The 14,245-nt window shown below is 41.8% G+C and overlaps 1 protein-coding gene across 4 annotated transcripts in view; it reads right to left on the bottom strand.

Annotated features, from left to right (window-relative positions):
* EEFSEC (eukaryotic elongation factor, selenocysteine-tRNA specific) overlaps positions 1-14,245 on the bottom strand; it is a 167,029-nt gene that overhangs the window by 102,515 nt on the left and 50,269 nt on the right. For all 4 annotated transcript variants that reach the window (XM_081184185.1, XM_081184186.1, XM_081184187.1 and 1 more), the window contains exons 3-4: positions 10,944-11,151; positions 3,257-3,353 (exon numbers count right to left, since the gene is read on the bottom strand). In XM_081184185.1, the coding sequence (XP_081040311.1) occupies positions 3,257-3,353; positions 10,944-11,151 (305 nt within the window). The remainder of the gene's footprint in view (positions 1-3,256; positions 3,354-10,943; positions 11,152-14,245) is intronic.

Genomic DNA, 14,245 nt, shown 5'->3' with positions numbered 1-14,245 from the left:
TCTCCAAGCTTATAGGTAGATACCTGCAAGCTTATGCATACAATTATAGTGGCAATTTGAAAGCTGACTCATGCAGGCCATACCAGGACAAAATATATTTAAATAAATAAACAAACTGCTGCCAGAAACATGGAAAACTCTGCATTGTCTTTTTCTGCAGTGGAACCCTCTGAATAAACTAACGAAATTTATCTGCACCATCTAAAGTCTGTGTCTACATTTCTGCCTTTCAAGAGGAGGAAACCCTGTGGTGAATTTGGGCACCTTAAACTGTGAGAATATACCCCTAGCCATTTCTCACACATACACAAAGAAAACATATACAATTTACACAGCTAGATCAGCAAGCATATATGACAATCATGAAATAATAAGGTTGAAGAGTGGAGGACAGGGAATGACTTTGTGGCAAAACACAGTTAACATGCATGAGACCACCCAGTTAAGTCATGGCATTTCCACCATGGAGAAGATGGAAACCAGTCACAGAAATAGAGCAGTGACTTAGGATAAGGTAGCTTCTAACTTGGTTTTTAAAGAGTTTTAAAATTCAGTTTATTTATTAAGTACTCAAAGTTTAGTTCTACAATGTTTACTTTGAACAGTGCAATCCTATGTGTGTCTACCCAGTACTTCAAAAGGAAGTTCTGCTGAGTACAAGGGACTTCTCACCAAAGGTATGAATAGGATTGCAGCCTTTGCTAACAGACAAACAAACAAACAAACAAACAAACAAACAAAGTCCTCTCCTCCTTGATGAAATAGCAGTTTTTGGATTCAAACATGACAGTTTTTCCAAATATTAATAAGTACATTTTTTAAAAATCACACAATACCTCCCATATGCAAGGGAGAGTGGAGGGGTCCAGTACACACAAGGTTGTGTCACATAAACCCTTAAGTGTGCAGACCTTAATCACACAGAAGCCCCTACATGCATGTAGAGCACCTTTTCATGTGTTTGCGTTAAAATATAGCCACCAGGGCTTTTCCCACAGCAGATCTAAGTTGGGATAGAACCAGCCAACAAAGTCCCACTTTGTTTGAAGAGGGCTATGGGACTTTAAAAACATTGGGGTTTCCGTCATTCTGTCATTTATTTATCAGGACATTTACATCCCGCCCTTCTAGTGTAAACGCACTTCAGCACAGCTTACAGCTTATAAAATGATAGGTTCAGAAAAACAGTGCCAAACAATTACAAAATCAGCAGTTAAAAGGGGGGGCATTGAAAACTTGTCTAGCTCATAAAAATCCAGCCAGCAAGAATAAGCCCCAAATACCTGCACCTCCCCACCTCAGAAGGAGGATGGGGAATCCCCAACATAGAAGCATATTACATTGCCAACCAAATACACCATATAATCCCATATATACTAGAAGATGAGACAAAACAATGGGTACACCTAGAGAGGGACACAATTGAAAATACCTGCACCATAACATACCCACTCCTCCCAAACAAACTAAAGAAAATTCCCACAACACTTAACAGGTACACACAGACCATGCTCAAAGCATGGAAAACACAAATAGGCAAACTATCCCCAACCCCAACCCCACTAATCCCCCTGGCGTACCACCCATTATTCCACCATGCAGCACAAAACTCCAGATAAGAACCTGGCGAACCAAAGGCTTATATCGCCTAATAGACTTTTATAAAAATAACAAACCCTTGTCAACACAAGAAATACAAGACAAACTAGAAGATACCCAAATGCCCTGGTTAACACGACACCAACTACATTCCCTCTTAAACAACCCAACAGTAAAATCAGCAGCAACTAGGCCCCTGACAACCTTTGTAAACCTCCTCCTAACAACAAAGGGAAACGGTAAAGGGACGGTATCCGCAATATACAAAATACTACTCCAAAATCCCGCAAATCCCCTAGACGCAATAAAAAAACAATGGGAGAATGACATAGGCTATGAGATTAACCCCATTCAACGGACCAGAATGTGGTCTAAACCCCCCTTTAAATCCATATCAACGAAAAGAAAAGAACTCACACTGAAACTCACCTACAGGTGGTACCTAACACCAAGGAAACTAGCGCTAGTACGCCCAGGAACCTCACCAAAATGCTGGAGAGGGTGCACCTCCACAGGCACATACCTCCACATGTGGTGGGAGTGTCCCAAAATCCAACTATTCTGGACAACAGCCATACAAGAAATATGTAAAATAACTAAGCAAGTATTAGACTTCACCCCAGAATTGGCCCTACTAAACATCTTCCAAGACAACAATGCCCATTTACACCACAAAGAATTCATAACCCACCTACTTTCAGCAGCCAGAAACACCATAACCAGACACTGGAGAGACCTGTCAGGAGTAAGCATGGACCAATGGTACCAAATAGTATGGGAAACAGCCCTACTAGAAAAATTAACTAATAAACTGAAACTGACACGGGGACAAGCAGAAGAAGACACCTTCACCCTGGTATGGCTCCCCTTTATCACATACACAGCCCAACAGGACAATGACAATAATCCGCCAACAGCATACAAATCAATATGGCTAACCTGATCCAAAACACCCACCCACCTCACTCACACACGAAAACAAAGATCACCACAGCCAATCACAAACAAACAATCACACCCTAGGCCAACCCCAACCTCTCTCACCACCAAAGGAACACAAGTAAACAACACAAGCAACACTGACACCAAACTCTACATACATTAAGCATAATAGAAACACCGCTACCCAACCCCAACCCCATCCATCTCCCCTCCCTCCACCCCCCTTTCTTTTTTTTCTTTTTTTTTTCCTTCTCCCCCTAATGCCTCAACAAATGAAACGGATTTGTAAAAATGTTACATGGGGGGGGGGGAAATACGAGGCATTACACTTACATTGTAAACAAGAAAACCATTAATAAAATAAAAAAAATAAAAAAAATCCAGCCAGAATAAAAAAATCTTTACTAACCAGCAAAGAGGAAGGAGAGGAGGAGGAGGAGGAGGAGGAGGAGGAGGAGGAGGAGAAGTAGGGAGGGAGGAGGCCAGTGGCACTTCACAGGGCAAAGTGACTCTTAATCTGGGTGCAGCAGCTGAGAAGGCCCTCTCACCCATCCCACCATGCCGTGCTTGTATTCTTAAGAGAGAATTATATTCCCTAATTCTATTGGTGAGGGACTGCTTCAGATACACCCCTCCAATTAAATCATTTCACACTATCCTTCAGACACAAGGATTTGTGGCATGCCCAGACTGACAACATTTCCAAGACACATACCTCAATTAGTTCAGAAACCCCTATCGGCGTCACTGTTTCTGGAGCTTCTGGTCCGCCAGGCTTTGCTGCAGTGGCAACAATAGGGCACCCATGGAACCTGAGAAAAGAGAATTCCACCTCAGAGACAAGTCACTCCTTTTTTCTTCTCTTTTTAAAAATAGATTTCAAGACCACTCCATTCCTAAGTGGCTCACAGAAGAAAATAAACTACACTATAAAATTCCAGTAATAACACCCTCCTGCCCAGCGATGATTTCATATAAACAAACATGTTGAATATTCCCTGAAACCAATTAATGTTTAAAAAACTAAAAAAGCATAACTAGACCAAATACAGTTTGAGTGGCACCTAAACAATCCAGACCTTCCTCCTCAATCTCCCGAGCCCGTGCCTAAATAAGGACATTTTACATTTTTTTGTGTATAGGCTAATGACCCAGTCAAGTCCAAGGACTGGTCCAAAGAAACTAAGGGAAAAATTAATTTGACCCAGCCTCATCCTACTGCATTGGCTCTGTTCCAGGGCGCAGCCCCACAAACCCCAAGGCAAATGTGTCCTGCCTGCCTGTTTTCACCAGGAAAACCACAACACTTTCCTGATTTTTCAGTGGTGCCAACTTAACAGGAAGCAAATCACGTAACAGTACACTTCCACCTGCAAATGGAATCATGGTATATTCAGTGATGGACTTTTCAAGGCTATAGCATGTGTCTTTGTATGCGTTCTGCCTTCTCTTTCTTACTTTCTAGGCAAGTAATAAATTAGGAGTAGCCAAGTTTCAGAAGATATCATCAACGCAGGGACTCTTCAGGGTCTCAGACAGACAACTTTTACATCTCCTGCTAGCTGAGTATGGAACCAGAGAATCTGGAAACTGGAGCTGGGCTTCCTAAACACAAAATACATGGTCTGCGCTCTGCTATGGCTTCTCTTTCAGACAGCTTGGGGTTCTCAGCAAGAATCAGCAATATTTATATGACTCGCCTATATAATGAAGAAATTGAAAGCAGCAATTGAAGGAATTTAAAAATCGAAAGCTGACATTCTCAGGATGCTGAATCCTCTGCCACATATCTTCTGCACCTGCAATCAGATTTTGCCTCACAAATACTATTGGCACTTTTAAAAAGAAGGCTTTTTTCCTTCTTAAGACAAAAACCTAAGTAAACAGAATGATAATAGCTCATTTTCTGCCATAAAAAGTGGGGGCAGGAAAATGTTACAAATACAGTAAATGCTCAGTTCCAGCAAGCATTCAACTTCAGCCACATAACAAATACTGGCAAGAGGTTTCTGAGTCAAAGGCCTGTCCCTTGCCTTTTTTGTTTTCAGGCTCCAAAGCCTTAGATTTTCATCTCAAAGGGGCAAGTTCCTGGGGGAAGGGAACTTTTTGACAAAGCAAGAATGTTCATGGGAAGTTTGATTCTCAAAGCTGCTCCAGTGCAGGCTCCACTGGGATCACAGCCCAAGTGTATTGCCCTTCCACTGAAGTTATCTAACACTAATCCTGTATACAAGGTATTTTCTCTGTTTATGTGCCATAAGCCTAAGGTTCCCAGGGACAAAGGACGATAAAAATGTGTACTGAGAATTCGAGCGATTAACCATAAAGCTTTTTGGAAATTCAATTATTTTTATCCAAATACATTTGGGCAATCTCTCCTAATACATATAAATTAATGTTGAATTAGGTGCCTTGGTGTGTGTGTTTTTCAGAGGCAAGGGCTGAAAACATGACATATTGCTCTTACAAATGTATTAACATATAGCATACCTTGGGAACAAACTCCCCCCCCCCCCCTGTAACCAGTTTTAGTGGCATCAGAACACCTGCTTCTCACAGTAATACCTTTGGTAAAACATTGGAAAATGAAGAAGACTACAGTTCCACTCTATAAAAACATATTAAGTTATACAAGAGCCACCAAACATATATCAGGGCCAGTAGGAAGAGGAGAAGAAGTGGGGAAGGAGTGCAGTATTACATGGCTTGCTTTAATCTTGTGCCTCAAATGTGGCCAAATGAGGTGAGAATTTCCATTTCCCCTTGAGATTTTCAGATGTCTCCCCTGTCCTCCACTTCCTACGAGGTATCAACGTTCACACAAGTAGACGTGACATATCGGATAGACAGGATCTGCGCTAAGAAAAGTGGGTTTGACAGATAGAGTTTGCAGACATGCAGTCTTGGACCTAGAAGGACTGGGTTCAAATTACTGGTCACTAGTGGATAAGCTCTTGGGCCTATCACAATCTCTTGGCTCCTGAATCTGTAACAGAAGCAACGGAGAATTTAACACTTGTGGGATTTTTAAGAATACAGTAAGCACTGTGAAGCATTTGGAATGCTAGACGTGCTACAGAAATAAATAAACCAGTCGGCCAAATTTATCACAAAACTGGAGGAAGGGGTGCTGCTTTTATTTGGGGCCCACACCTACAGACATAGGGCCAATCTGGACACAGTTTAATATTATATGCAGAAGCTGCAGTAAGATGGAAGCTCATGAGCTCTCCCTCCACCACAAACACACACATTCACTCACAAGAACAGCAGATTGAAAGCTTCCACATTCTATTTTAAATTAACCAGAGCTCCATGTTACATCTGAAATCAGGGACCTCTTGTCAGTTTAAATTGTACAGTGGTACCCCGCAAGACGAACGCCTCGCAAGACGGAAAACCCGCTAGACGAAAGGGTTTTCCGTTTTGGAGGCGCTTCGCAAAACGAATTTCCCTATGGGCTTGCCTCGCAAGACGACAGCCCATAGGGAAATCTCTGGGACAGCGGGGAAGCGCAGCGCGTCTTCCCCACTGTCCTCGGACCTCCTCCCGCGCGCGGCATCGGAACGAAGCTCCGATGCCGGGCGGGGGGGACGCCTCCTCCCCCCCGCGCGGCATCGGAACGAAGCTCCGATGCCGGGCGGGGGGGACGCCTCCTCCCCCCCGCGCGGCATCGGAACGAAGCTCCGATGCCGGGCGGGGGGGAACGCCTCCTCCCCCCCCCCGCGGGCCTTAGGAACGAAGCTCCGATGCCGGGCGGGGGGGGAAGCCTCCTCCCCCCCCGCGCGGCATCGGAATGAAGCTCCGATGCGGGCGGGGGGGGGAAGCCTCCTCCCGCCGCGTGGCATCGGATGGCTTTCCTGAAGACTTGGGGTGGGAGGAGGGTTTTCCTTCCCACCGCCAACATTCAGAATGCTGTTCTGAATGTTGGCGGTGGGGAGGAAAAACCCTCCTCCCACGCAAGCCCCGGGAACAGAGGGAAAGCACTGCGCGCCTTCCCCTCTGTTCCCGTACCTGTCCTGAAGGCTTGCGGTGCGGAGAAAAGCCCTTCTCCGCACCGCCAGCCTGGTAAGCGGTTTCCCTAGGAACGCATTAATTGATTTTCAATGCATTCCTATGGGAAACCGTGCATCGCAAGACGAAAAAACCGCAAGACGAAGAGACTTGCGGAACGAATTAATTTCGTCTTGCGAGGCACCACTGTAGTTAGCTCAGACAAGCCAGGATCAAACTGTGCTTTGTTCACTAACTGGACTTTGAAGTTATCAAAGTCCCTCAAAGTTTGAGGAAATGAAGAACTCGGGTACCTAAAAAGCAGGGAGAGCAAGTCCAAGGAATGCTGCAGCTTGTGCCCATAAGGCCATGAGAGGCCAGTGTGGTGAGACAGTGAGGCAGAGCCGCCCTCCTGACACGCTGCCACAGTCCAGGATGGTACAGGGACACAACTTTTATGAAGAAACCGAAGGCTTTTCTTTGGGGAATTATCGGACCAGAGATACTTAAACAATATAAAAATCAAATTATGTATGCGACCATGGCCACTCAAATCTTATTTGCCCAAAGATGGAAGGAAGAAAAAGTCCTGACAAAAGAGGAATGGCAACTATTGGACTATGCAGAAATAACGAAGCTGACTGGAAGAATAAGAAATCAAGACTGCGATGTTTTTAATATAGAGTGGAAATCGTTTATTGAATGTTTACAAAAATATTGCAAAGAGATTAAGACATTAGCAGGATTAATGTAAAAATGTGCAGTGATATTAAACAACTATTGATTATATGTGTTAAATAATAAATCGGTTTAACTTGGAAATGGAGTAAAAATATTATAAATATAAGGGACCACAAAAAGAGGGGGAAGGCAGTCGAAATATGAAATATGTAATAACTTGATTTTTAAGAGTTTGTTGTTTGTTGTAAAATGAAATATATATAGGGACACAGCCAATCCAGCACACCCACCAATGAAGCAACACAGTCCTGACCTTGCCACCTCTCTCTGCCTTGCGCCATTACAGTAAGCAGCAGAAACACTGGTTCAGAAAAACTACTCCTGCGCAACACTAAGCAATGATTCAGCATTATATCCAAACTGGCCCACCATCAAATCAGGGAAGACCAAACTTTGAATATTAGGGCTACTGTACTATTTGCATTGACCTAAAAGCGGTTTCAGCAGGCGCAGCTTTCCACGTTGCAGTGCTACAGGGGCTTGAAAAGCTCCCTGTGTGAAAAATGTTCTCTCCCCTAGTGTCAAAATGCTAGACGTCCCCTGGTCTAAGATGTACATAGATTCAGAGGATCCTGCTTCAGTGCAAGGAGACTTTGAGTGAATGCCATCACTTTCTTTCCAGCTTTACAATTCATGGTACACAGTAATGAAGTCGCCTACGGGTTGCCAAGGAGGATGCAATTCCTATTCCTGTCCTCTGCGTGATATGAATCTGGCTTGATGTTATGCCTCTCTGTTAGCATGGATTGTATCACTAATATTTTAGCAAATAATCCGTTCAACTCATTGGAAGTCCTTAAGTGCCTCTCTGCATTCATCCGCAGCCCCCATACATTCATTAGAGCCTACATGCATTCAAAAGGAATGAGAAAGGAGCCCTTTGTGTAGAAATATATGCAGCTCACTCAAAGAGCCAAAACTGGCAACTATAAGAACCACAAAACTGCAGGGCAAAAGGGCAGCTAGTCTAACTTCCTGCAGTATCTAATCCAGCCTTCACATCTAAGCATCTTTAATGGGCTAGTCCCAGCAGAGAGCAGAATCACTAAAAGGAGTACTAGAAGTGTGGCTAAGAGGTAAAGATAAATTTACTAAAAACTAATCTGGGTGTCTGGTGCAAGGGGGCTGATCCACAAACTTCAGAGGAATAGGCATGTTCCCCAAACAAAAGCATCCAATCGGTCCTAGAAAAAATCCTTACATTATAATCTATAAATAAGACAATTTGTTACACCCTAGAGAAAAATGTGGCAGCTTGCTAAAGTGTTTTAACATAATGCACAAATTCTATTTTTTTTAGGAAAATAAAATCCAGCTTAAAAACCAGCCCAACAAAGGTTTTGCCTTACTCCTTCACAAACCACTTAAAGGAGGTGGGAGAGATAATGGCTGTGGGAATCGGGGATGAGACATGGAGCTTTCTAAGCAAACTGTTGAGCTTTTGATACAGCTACTGTTATTGCATCCACCTTTATTGGAGCATGGTGGAAGCTAGTCGGCTAGTATAAACTCCAAGGTTCTTAAACTAACAGGTTCTGGTAACACTTATGCAACACAGAATCGTTGCACTAAACTTGGTAGGTAGAGGCAAGGAGGCACAATCTCCTAAGCTTCCATCCTGACCAGTGTGAGCAGCAGGACTACGCAGGACTACATCACTCCAATAAGCCATGGTGCTGCTGGCTTGCATACTAAGAATCGGGAATGTTTCAGAAATTCCTGCTGGCCAAATGTTGGTTTGGTGATGGAAACAATCATATTCCTAATCACAAAGACAGAGATCACCTGAAAAATATGAGATTGCATGACCCTGAGTTTTAATAATGGAGGAAGGAAGATCAAGCATTCTAATTTATGAGCTCTTTTTCTGTAGAACACACTTGCACTTTAACTTCCAAGATATGCCAGAAGGCCTGGTGAAATGGCTTCTGAGAAATTATGAGGTTCAAAGGGCTACAAAGGTTTAACAGAGAAGAGGGTGAGAGGATTTTTAATATGACATTTATATCCTTGCTATATATTTCCAGCTTTTGTCAACCCTACAGTCAGAATCCTCAGTCTATCTGGGTGTTGAAGGGTGTTGACCTCTACAGTGGTCATTTTCTCTTGATTTATAACAAGGTTGCATATTTAACCCAGTGTCAAGTAGTAGCAGTAATATCAACTCAAGTAAAAGCTAGAAAATCCTTTTCATTTTCCGGGGACAACATTATAGAGAAAGGATAAACTCAAGTATAAGTATTCGGTTTCACAAGTACAACTCACCTGAATATTCCCCTCAGCTGAACATCTGTTGCCAGTATGTTCAAACATAACAGATGCATCACAGATGTACTGTAAACCTAACTTTCTAGCAAGTAAATAACATTTCAGGAAATCCTTCAGTTGGTGTTGTTGTAAAATAATAATTCTGCTCAGTTTTTGCAGTCTCATGGACCTTATTACTGAAATTACATTCTTACCCAATACTGAAGCCACTGATATTATATTACCTGACTGATTTTACAAACAGCCAGAACTATAAAATTCTTTACCATGCATTTGAGGTCAATGAGAAATTAGAGCTTTGAAATTTTAAGATAGCTCAGAGCAAATATGAAAGTATTTACTTACCAAAGAATAACAAAATAAAGAGGAATCAAACTATAAAACAGGTTGACACACACAAAAATCGCAGCTTATTTACATTTGTTTGCCCTCCAGCAACTACCTTGAAGGACAGTTTAAACTGATGGGATTTTGTCTCTATCAAATCTGCAAATAGAAATTTAACTCAGTGACCTTTATGGTGTACTGATGAAAAGGAAACAGGGCAAAGACGAACAGAGAGACTGATAAAACAGTAAGATGTTTCAGATTGTTTGGTGGAACAAAAAGACACTATCCTGCAATCAGAGTAAGACATAAGGTGGTTTATGCAACCTAGTTTGGACGACTTATTTTGTCCTCTTGTACTTGTTAAACATTCAGTATTCAAAATGCATACCCTATTTATTTCTGCTGAAACTCTCGGAACTTAAGAAGAGGAAGGAACATAGCAGGTGAAGAATGAAGATTCCTAGGTTTTGCTTTGCAATCTTTCTATGTTGTGACCTTGTGAGGGGGAAATCCACTCTATGTACCCACTTGTAACCATGACCTCAACAACAGCAGCTCCCTTCATAAACAACTTGCCGCTGGACAGTGGCTCTGTAGATATTTCACAGAAAAATGAAGTTGTATCTCTAGATGCAGATGCTAAATGCACTAATAGAGCAGCAGGCCAGGAATATAGCAAACTAACCTGTCTGTGTAACTAGACATATAAAATAAGTGACAATTTATCACCCATGCAAAACCAAACACAATACTACACCTTATGGCTGGATATGTACACACTTGCAAGCTCTTTTCCAAAGTATGGGGGGGGGAGTGTTAACTAAGCCTTCAAAGAAGGAGATTACGTTTTGATCAAATCATTAAAGGGCATTTTTCATCTGTGGGATAGCTCTCAATCATTTCCATGGAAAGCATGTGAAAACTACACTGACTACAGAACATGTTCATACATGATCCCTTGAGCTGTGGCTACTACCCTGGATAGCTTTGATTTAGGGATTTTCTTTATAGAACATGGCTCATTCTGACTCTTTCTTTCATGTACATACCTGGCTTGCTTGGTTACATACCTAGTATTTTCCAAGGTCTTCTGCATTTTCTTCGACACCTTCTCAACAGCAGCTTGTCGTTTACTTTCTGGAATAAGGTCTATTTTGTTCAAAACCACGATCATTTTCTGACATGCAATTTGCCCAATCACCAAGCACTCTGCTGACTGAGTCTGCATCCCTTTTGTTACGTCTATCACGAGCATCATCAGGTCAATTATCTGAGCCCCTGAAATAAAAAAAAATGGAATCAGTGTCAAATTTCTAAACATCAAGACAGTAAAAGTGTGGTTGCAAATACCACCCATATTTGTTATAACCAAAGAAAACAGGTGGCTTAGATAAAATTCCACAGTGAACATTCTACATTTTCTAGATATTTAAATGATTATGACACTAGGGCAGAAAATAATTAAACAAAGAAAACAGAAATCAAAATTTAATTTTGCTCCAAATAAAAAAAAATACAATATATCACATCTCATTTCAGAACCACACTGACCCAACATAATTTAAACTTTTTAAAAAAGCAATCTGATAGTCCTGACTTAAAAATGTGCTATAAACGCTGCAACGCTCCACAACAGCTAAAATACCACTGTCAAATTCTTCTCACCATGAAAAACTCCCTATTAGATTAAACTTAAAGGGGTGGCAATAGGATCAATAATATGGAGTCGGGAGTGCGCATCAGCTGTTTAACCAATTCGATAATTTCCAAATGTTCACAGAGTGGGGGGCCCTGCTTGCTGGCCCCGTCCCTCCATCATAATCCCAACAGCATGTCCCTGCAGCCCCCACAAGTCCAGGCTGAACTTCTGCTCTGAGGGACTTGCTATACTTATGGTGGCTCCCCAAACAATATAGATCCCTAACTGGAGAACCAACATGGGTAGAACAGACTCACCACAGCAGAAGTTCAGTTCAAGCACATTGAGGGCTGCAGAGGTGGGCTGTCAGGATGGTGGGCTGTCAGAAGGGGAAGGCCAAAGAACACAACTCTTGCTTTCCCCACCTAATGAGACTAGAAATGCACAAGAGCAAACCAAATAAGATGCTTCTTATGATCCCTTGTCTAAGCCTACTTCAAACCTCCTCCTTCCAATGCCTCCAGCCACCAAACTTAATAGTGCTGTGTCAAAATATGTGTATTCTTCACCAGGGACCAAACACTGGCCATGGCCCTCAGTTATGGAGATTTTGGAAATGTATGACCACCTATCAGGTTTCCCCCCTTCATCTGTTCACTCAGAGTTTAAGTCACAACACTCATTTACATCTTGGCTTAAGATATGCACCTCTGAACTGGCACAATGTAGTTATGTGTCATAGCCTTATTCAAAAGGTGTGCTGCTTTATATGATATGGGTTAAATTATAAAGAATTTTAACAGCTGTTTCAGACAGTTTCACTTGTCTTAACAATAATATAGTGGTACCTCAGGTTACATACGCTTCAGGTTTCATACGCTTCAGGTTACAGACTCCGCTAACCCAGAAATAGTACCTCGGGTTAATAACTTTGCTTCAGGATGAGAACTGAAATCGTGCAGCGGCGGCACAGCGGCACCAGGAGGCCCCATTAGCTAAAGTGGTGCTTCAGGTTAAGAACAGTTTCAGGTTAAGAACGGACCTCCGGAACGAATTAAGTACTTAACCCGAGGTACCACTGTATCCTTAACAACAACATTCTAAAAGTTATGCTAAAACAGGTTGTGCTAAAAAAAGGTTATGGCCAAGGCACGTGATTTACCATAATTGTTTTTCTTTCGGTTTCTCCTTTACCATCAGAATATAAGAGCTTGCTTGCTTTTTCTTGGCTTACTTTATTTACCCGATATAATCAGCTATCCATATCCATACACACTCATTTAGAATGTCCATGAGCTCAAAAAATTCAGCTTAAAAGTGCATTAAAATGCAGCACACTGTAGTAATCAAAGCTGAGGAGCACAAGGGCAAGATACACAATTAGCATAATGTATCTGACCATCTTTTACTGGTGAAACAAAATCAAAGCAATAAAGCACTATTTCCATCTTATCAAACATTCGGATGGCTTCACATGTGCATTTAACAGGCTAACACCATGTTTTCCGATTATCTTTGGGGCACTACAATGCAGTGATTCAAGCAGACGTATGGGTCACAGTGCATTATTTACTAACTCATGAGAAAACAAGTAACTTCAGCATGTTAAAATGTGAAACCACTCTTCGGCTAATCATTAAAAGCTGTCCTCATTTAAACACTAGAAATCTACATAAACTGGGGGTGCATTAATTTTAAGCAGTAAGATTATAATCTTTCACTTCAACCTGTGACTGCAGGAGAAACTTGTCCTTCTCTAAAATGGGAACAGCAACATTTACCTAGTTCACAGGGCTATGAGGTTAAAGAAAATTATTATACACCATTCTGCATACTCAAGTGTTGCAAAAATGAATTACATATTTTGGGTGCTTTTAAAATGTTTTTTTCAGAGTACCTAGTATTCATTATTTGTAATGTGGTGGTGTATTTTATGTTACTTTAATGTCATTAATGAATTACATTAAACTTAGAATTCAGCTGCCTGTTAATTGTAGCAACGTCCAAGTAATGCCTGATACAACAGCATATGCTTTGGAATATAGTAGGTATACAGTCATACCTTGGGTTGAAGTTGCTTCAGGTTGAGTGTTTTCGGGTTGCGCTCCACGGCGACCTGGAAGTAACGGAACGCGTTACTTTCGGGTTTCGCCACTTGCGCATGTGCAGACGGTTAAAATGACATCACGCGCATGCACATAAGCGGCAAATCGTGACCCGCACATGCGCAGATGCAGGTTGCATTCACTTCAGGATGCAAACAGGGCTCCAGAACGGATCCCGTTTGTATCCAGAGGTACCACAGTACGTTGTTTTTTTCAACACATAAAACTGTTGCTGATTATACCATAGCAAGCTTACAACTATACCACTGTTTTCAACTGAAATCTCCTCAAAATTGAAGCCCTTAAGAACTGAGGCATTTTGATTTATCAGATAAAATTAATCAAATCATTCCATAAAACCGATGTGTTGTAATGTGAATTTCACAAAAACCAAACCACATTGGATCTGTAAACTGCCAACATCAGGCCTAAGTGAATCTTGAACTAATTTGTATAGTTTTAGCTGTCACTATCTCTCAGCTTTTGTTTCCAACATGTAAAAGAAGAACCACTTTACCTGAAACAGTGACTGCTAAACAATCTGAAATGCTGAGGTGTTTCGTAAACAATGAATAGTGCTAGCTATAATTCCTGCATCAATGTAAATTGGATCTTGACCAGCATGGCT

This window comes from Podarcis bocagei (genome assembly GCF_964188305.1).
Source record: "Podarcis bocagei genome assembly, chromosome: 2".
Classification (NCBI taxonomy): Eukaryota; Metazoa; Chordata; class Lepidosauria; order Squamata; family Lacertidae; genus Podarcis; species Podarcis bocagei.
This window is presented reverse-complemented; position numbering and strand designations above follow the sequence as displayed.